Source organism: Vigna radiata, chromosome 9, assembly GCF_000741045.1.
Source record: "Vigna radiata var. radiata cultivar VC1973A chromosome 9, Vradiata_ver6, whole genome shotgun sequence".
Classification (NCBI taxonomy): Eukaryota; Viridiplantae; Streptophyta; class Magnoliopsida; order Fabales; family Fabaceae; genus Vigna; species Vigna radiata.
In genome coordinates this window covers 2,871,085-2,878,752 of record NC_028359.1, presented here as the reverse complement: position 1 = coordinate 2,878,752, position 7,668 = coordinate 2,871,085, and the positions used below count along the sequence as shown (strand labels likewise).

At 32.8% G+C, this 7,668-nt stretch overlaps 1 protein-coding gene across 2 annotated transcripts; it reads right to left on the bottom strand.

Moving 5' to 3' along the window:
* Nucleotides 1-1,058: 1,058 nt before the first annotated feature.
* LOC106774347 (transmembrane protein 87A) lies at nt 1,059-4,871 on the bottom strand. Of its 2 annotated transcripts, XM_022786101.1 has the most exons (6): nt 4,503-4,871; nt 3,017-3,935; nt 2,135-2,230; nt 1,737-1,873; nt 1,409-1,597; nt 1,059-1,316 (listed from the first exon to the last, which is right to left on the bottom strand). In XM_022786101.1, the coding sequence occupies exons 1-5, from the start codon at nt 4,697-4,699 to the stop codon at nt 1,423-1,425; spliced, it is 1,524 nt and encodes a 507-aa protein (XP_022641822.1). In that variant the 5' UTR covers nt 4,700-4,871; the 3' UTR covers nt 1,059-1,316; nt 1,409-1,422. The 2 variants fall into 2 exon arrangements, with proteins under 2 accessions (XP_022641822.1, XP_014516796.1); XM_014661310.2 differs by having other exon boundaries at nt 1,059-1,597; nt 4,503-4,870.
* Nucleotides 4,872-7,668: the final 2,797 nt, after the last annotated feature.

The following is a 7,668-nucleotide window of genomic DNA, read 5'->3' as shown; positions in this document are numbered from 1 at the left end:
CAAGCTTTAGTATACCAGTTGGCATTCTTCAATGAGTAAAGAATAAAGGATATGATGTGAACGATAATTTATTGTAGATCTAAGAGTTATTGGAGACAAGCCAGAAATTCATGCTGTTCCGTGACCACAAGGCTAAAATGCCTGTGATTGGTTCACCTAAGGTTTTGTTGCCATCTAATTTCAGCTGTTACCCATTAACCTACCTTCGTAATCTTCTCATGTTCAATTCAACATCACGAACAGCAAAAATTTCAGGCCCTGCCAACAAAGCTGGATCTATCACTGTTTTTTATTCTATATTTGCGTAAATACGATGGTGATGCCTGAAAACGAAAGCAAGTGGATGTATTATACAGTTTGGTAGTTTTAATGTAGATGGGTTTCTCTATTTCCTATTTATGAAAATGATGAGGCAATAAATGCCTTTATGTATTTTTTTCATACAATGTCTTTTTAGAAAAAAAAGTTCACTTATTTTTTGAAGTGTTTTTTTCCTATTATATTCTCAAACTAATTAAGAGGACGATCTTTTTATGATAAAATTGTTTAAAAAAATGTTTATTTCTGTTATTAGTTTAAAGAACTTTAAACTGCAGTAATAATTTGAGATGATATAATCGAGTGTGTAAAAAAAACACACACACACATATATATATATATATATATATTATAATTTTATCTTATAAAATCAGTTTATGAAGTAAAATTTACTGTTACGTTGCATATAGATTAGCTAGTGTTAAATTAATTTTTAAAAGGCAATGTTATGTAGAAAATGCACATCTAAACATGGACTTTGAGAGAAACTATTCTACACTTCTCTTCTACATTATAGGTCAATAATTGAATTCTTTAAGTCCTAAAAGTAAAATTACTATTAATATTCAAATACAAGTCTGGATTCATCGTAAAAGATAACAAAAAGTTTTGCTTATTCAATTCGTGTTGATAGCTTTTCATTGATAAATCGTTTTTATTGACCAGTACCAACTCAACTCTATCCTTAAACTTTAGTGAAAGAATATACATACATAAAAAAATCTCATGGATTCAAAATATCATTCATCAATACCAAATAGTAAAATACTAATATAATGCTATACAGCTGGAAACTTAAAAACTAAAATTTCCATCAAGTGTCCCCACACGTATGCATGCATGCACGCACATGGATAATAATATACATAACATATGGCATAATATGAAAACGGTTCCTCTGTATTAGGAAAAATTGACTAAATTATGTTCTTGTGCATTGGCATCACAGGAACACACAGGACTCTGTCATGTAATCCAATCTGGTAAGGAAGTATGTCCTGACAAAGTATGAAGTAAAAGAGTAAAGGCTAATGAGGGAGATAAAAGAATTAAAGAAAAGAGTCATTGAGCTAATTTTCAAGGGTACTACAAGGAAGCACATAATCATTCTCTCTTGTCTTCTTCTAAATCATCATTTGAATTCCCGTTACTGCTTTGCACCGGTATAGCATCTGGCACACTTCGAACATCTTTTGAAGAAATGGGTGATGGTTTTATCAGCGTTAAAGTAGTCTCATCCCTATCAAACTCCTCGCTCCCATCATCACGGTAAGCATATCTGTCAACAGCAGGAACAATAGTGAGTTACAAATTATGTACATGGACAGAAAGCATACAAGAAAAAACTCATTTGGCTCTAAGTCAGGCATTAAAGAATATTGATAATGGAGGAACTTAGAGAGAGGTGAATTTTTTACCGTGTTGCACTTTGAGATGGTGCCCAAAGAATGCAGATAATACAGAGGAGAGAGTAAGACAGAACTTGCCAGAAGGCTGGGATGATCCATGCATTCCGCCACTGCTCATTGTATACATCATTTGATTTGAAATAAAGCTGAAAGAGAAAGTTAAAAAACAATCAAGACTTGATATATCTAAAATTGACTGTGTATTAGATCAATAAGCATGCAAATAACATCAATTTTCTAACACATTTCCTGCTCTAGTTTTGGTAAAAAAAAAAATTACAGCTCATTTTAATTTGTTTACAGCATCAGAATTCATTGATTGCATAGACGACCTTGAGACAACAATACAGTAACTAGGTGTAGTTAACATGCTAAGCAAGTAAAATATGTTTGTGCCTGTGAATTACCTCATAACAAATCCAGCCAACGGATACAATCACAGCTGCTGCCAAAGCATTAGTGAACTTCCTGTAAATATCTAATTTTACCATCATCCTTCTGGCCTGTTGCATTACATAAGCCCATTAAGAGTAGATTTTAGATAGTTATGCTAAAAGACACGACAAAGTGAATGAATCAGTCGTCACATTACATGGTGCAGCAGCATAGCAAAAGTCTAAGATAATCATCTTAATTTGTGCACCAAAAGCTTTAAAACAGAATGGGATTCATGGAATAAGATCATCAGGGTCTGAAACTTCAATCTTGAAAGGAATATTTCATTAATCTACAATTAAAGAAATAAACTATAATTCGACTATTAATTCTTATTTTTCTACAGATGTAACATAGCCACGAAATATCAAAGATGAAGAATACAAACTACTGGCAAACCCGAGGGAGAATTGTGTAATGTCCTCCAAACCCGAGGAAGAATTGTGTAATGTCCTCCAAACCCGAGGAAGAATTGTGTAATGTCCTCCCCCATGTTACTTGATTACTTCAACCACATAACTTTATATAGCCCATCTGCCCTTATATTCTGATTTATTAGTTACAAATGTTACAGTATTTTTTTATGGAAATTCACTCCCAGAGTCTTCTCCTGCTAGCTAATTCTATCAATAATACTGTCATATTTCTACAAAATTGAGAAAACATCATACACATAACAGTACTCCTGCCAATTGCTACCCACACAGTGCTTTAAATAAGAAATAAGGAAAGTGGGAAGTTTACCAAAGAAAGTGAAAATTTTGCAGCCCTGTAGTTTATGCCTCATTTACTAGAAAAGCTCACATGATATTCAGGGAATAACGAGTATTGAGACAATCTTAGAAGATGAATACCTGAAGCTTATTTAAAGTTGCAGAGAGTGAAGTGAAAATCCAAAGAATGAAGAACACATCCAACACTGCAGCTGGAAGAACTAAGAACAGTTTTGCCTTTCCAGAAAGATCACTTACTGCACCAACATTTTCTACCAACTCAAGCACTTCAGATGCCACAAAGAAGGTTCCTCCAAGCATAACCACCTTTGATGTAAGCCCTCCTAGTGAAGGTCTTACAACACCATAGCCCATTGAAACCATTAAAATGACCAAACGTGCCACTGTCCGCTTGACAGTTCCAAAGGTTACTGCCCAGATTGTTGTCCCAGTTGGCCTGATTCCAGTCTCACTGAATTCAGCATAGTCAAAGTACCACAGAGCCATCTCAAACATGCCTAGGGTTATCACCAGGGTAATGCAGTTCTGCAGGGGAAATACTTCCCTCCAAAATCTAGCATATTGAGAGAACCAAAAGATCCCAAGCAATACATATGCAAAAGACATAAATTGGTAGAAAATTTTCATAGGCGCCATTCTACCGGGCAGATAACCAGAGGGATTTTTCCATACAGTTTTCCCTTCCACAACCAATTCTTTAAGCCTAGTATCACAATGGATGAAATACAAGTTATACATCCCAGTTTTTGTGATTTGTATAGATTTTAATGGCAGCACTGCCACTTCAGCATCAATTTCAAAAGAGACACCAAAAACTTGAGGCCAATCGGGATTCTCTACAGAAGGGCGGTAAATCACTTGCCCTTCAGCACACACACCGAGTTTTGCTAGATCACCGGTGCAGCAGACAGCCCTTTGGCCCCCATAAGCTGAACCACCAATTGTCTCTCTGTCTTCAACTTCAAAAAGAACAGCTTGAATCGGCCATGAACTGAAGTTAGAAAACTCCTTGTTTCTCCGAAATGTAATCCTTTCCAATCTGGTTTTTTACATTACAACATTTAAAACCGAATCAACAAAAACATGAGTATAACTTTTATATAAGCTAAAAACTTTATTTATATCTTTTGTGGCTTTAATTGAGCATAAGGCCTGCTCAATTTAAACATCAGCGTAACTAACAACATCAATAAACAAAACAGATATTAGTGTAGTCCTTTGGGACTCATCCACAAGAGAAATAGTTTTCCAACTTTTAATCCAACTAGTTGAAATCCTATGATGACTATCCTAACAAGTTCACTTTTCAAATCTGACAAGTAAAATCACACATTTTACTTACATATTGAAGTGAATTAAAAGCATATACTACAATAACAAAAAAAAAAAATCACTTTTTACCAGGAACCTCACAACCACCACACCAAAAGCTAAATGCAGCAATTCAACAAGCCCCCTAATATTGCCAATTACATTTTTCACACAAAGAACACGAAACAATTTTGAATCTGGCGGGTTACACAATAAAACTTAACAAACAACAAAGATAAAACTTAAAGAGAAGTTTCTTCACAGGACAAGAGATTGAAGGGAAAAGTGAAATGACCGTATGAAGGAATCAGGATTTGCCGGTGGGTAAGCGTCCGTAAGATTGGGGGCAGAAGCGTAAATTCCTTCGCTACCTCCATGGACTACAAAGGCGTTGCCTTTGGCCGCGAATTTCTCCCCTCTGTAGTCGTGAACAGAAGCTTCGGCACTGAGAGACAGCAGAAGCAGAAACGCCAGAACAGAGACCCCACACATTTCAAACAGAGAAAGAGAATCTGGATCTATGGAGGGAAGAGAGAGAACAAGAAAAAAAATGTTGGCTTTGTGGAGATTGAGGTTCCAAATCTATACTAAGAGAAAAGGAGTCTGTCTGTGTGTGCTTCAGTTGAAACAAAAAGCTTAGTCATGGCGAATGAGTTAATTATTACTTTAACAGAGTGATTAAGATGTAGATCAGTGAAATGCAGTTTAATTGTTTTTTATTTCTTTTTACAATTACCATTAATGTAATAGAATAAAGTGTTTTATGCAATAAATTTTGACAGAAATATGAAATCAGTGATATTTACTAATTAAAATTTTGTTTTAAAATTAGTCTGAGGTACCATACTGACACTATTTAACTTCTGTCATGTGTTTTAATTTAATTGAATGAATAATTTATATATATTACTCAGTCACTGGATTCTCTCCGCAAATTTCTTTTTTTTTATGCAGTGATGGAAGATAATAACAGAGGTGTCGGTGTCTTTGTAAGAACAGTTAAAAAAATGAAAAGAAAAAAAATGGTCTATTGGTACTGGTTTTTAGGTGGTTGTTTTGACTTTAATTTCATTTTATCAGTCATATGAATTCAAAATACATTGCTGAAAAACTCGAAATTATTTTCATTGGACTATCTTTACCAACAATAATACATCTCAAAGGCTAAATCAACAATTTTGTTCATGATATCTAAGCCTGTATTCGTTTGCGATGATTTACTGTATGTGAGAATCAGCGAGGATGGATTTGCGTTGATTTATTGCATTCGCATATGCTGATTTGCGAAGAAAGAAAAGCGAAGAAAAGGAAATATTTACGAGATTGTTCACTTTTTAGCATCTCGTAATTTTGCAAAGATTTACGATGATTTATAACGAAAAGTCTTGTATGTCCCTCTACTATTTCTATAATTCCATAACAATTTTACAGTGAAGAGTTTGGCATGTGCCTCGCTATGCTTTTGCAACAAAGGACGAAGGCGTTTGATGATGACGACTCAAGCGGATGAAGAAGTCTTGTATGCCCCTCTACTATTTCTATAATTCCATAACAATTTTACATTGAGGAGTTTGGCATGTGCCTCGCCATGCTTTTGCAACAAAGGACGAAGGCGTTTGATGATGATGACTCAAGCGGATGAAGAAGACAAGCAGATGTATTCGGATCCCGTAAAAAGAGGTTTTCCATGAATTTGTGAAGCAAGCGTATCCAGATACAGGTCTCGCGTATCTGGATCCACGTTTTCCATGATTTTTCGAAGGAAGGGTATCCGGATACAGGTTTCGTGTATCCGAATCTAGGATACGTTTTTCTTCGTCGCTGTCAAACGTGTAGATCCCCATGGATGCAATGGTGGTTTTGGGTTGAGGAGAATGCCAGCATAGAGATCCAGACAGAAAGTGCAGTGGAGAAAGGGAGGAGAGAAAGGAGGGAGATGTCTCCCATGGAGAAGAAGACAAAAGTTTGTGCAATGTTGTATTCAGTTGCAGCCATTGTATTCGATTCCAAGCTTCTTCATTTCTCAATTCGATTTCAGTGTTGGAGCATTTCCAAGCTTCGAAGCTTCATGATGGTGGAAGAGGTGCAGCTTGCTTGCTGACATTAAGCTCTTCACAAATCAATAAAAAATAATAAGTTTTATTTTATATTTTAACTACGCTACTATTAATTAATATTTCATATTTGAATAATTAATTAAAGAAATAAAATATTTACATGATTTTACTGTTACTTAATTAAATATTCTATTAATAGTAATAATTAAATATCACATAATTATTAATTTTACTTAAAATATTTTTGTTTTTTCAAAATTAATTATTATTATTTTTCTCTCTTATAAAATAATTATTTCAATTTACTATATAGTTAAACTTATTAAAAAAATTATTTCAATTTATTAAATTACAAATTTTTAAATTTTAAAAAATTAATATTTATTTTTTTCTTTTTATAAACATTTTTACATTTAAATATAACATTAACAATTATCATTTTATATTACTTTAATAGCTAGGGGTATTTTGGTAATCTTCAATTTCTACCAATTAAATAAATTTTTTTAATCTATCACATCAATCAAATCCTACACTAATTTTCACAAACTTTACTTCCAAATTCACTCCTAATTACCTACAAATCCACTAAAAAAAACAACAACAAAATTATCCTCAAACTCACTCAAATCCATTCAAATCATCTCTCCGAAATCATATATATGAAATCCCTATAAAAGAACACAGCATAAAAGATACAAAATTTAAGAGGTAAAAAATTTATTATTATAAAAAGTATAATTATGAGTTGGACATTATACATTAAATAGAAATAAAAAGTTAAAACAATATACCTTTTAGCTAAAGGTAATATTATAATTTATAATTTTGTAACAAAATCTAAATTTTCGTTACTATAGTTTATATTCTAAGTACAGATAAAGTTCATCAATGTCAGAAACCTTGTAATACTATACTTAGAAGACAAGAATGTATGTTCTAATACTAAGACTTTCTTTAGATTTTTAAATGTAATTTTCTAAATAACTCAAACAGAAATTGATAAAAAAAAACGTTACAAAATCTTAAAATAATATTTTAATTTTTCATTTTGATTTTCACCAACTTGGATGAAAGAAAAATAAATAAATGGATTTTACTTTTCATTATTATTATCTTTTTGGACATTAAAAGGTATAATTTTATCTCTGATATTAAACAAAATGTTAAAATGCATATACAATACTTATCGATTATAAACTTTAGTTCATAAAATAATTATCCTATTCTATAGCCTAAAATAGGAGTCTTAAAATCATTTCCCCATTTATAAGCAACTAATGAGGTAATCACAGCCTTTACACAGTGAACCATGGTCACGTTGAATTTAAGGTTGCAATGCATTTGATCTAGTAAAATACTAATTCTGCATAATTTGAAGCCTTTCAACCCAAATCTAGAAAA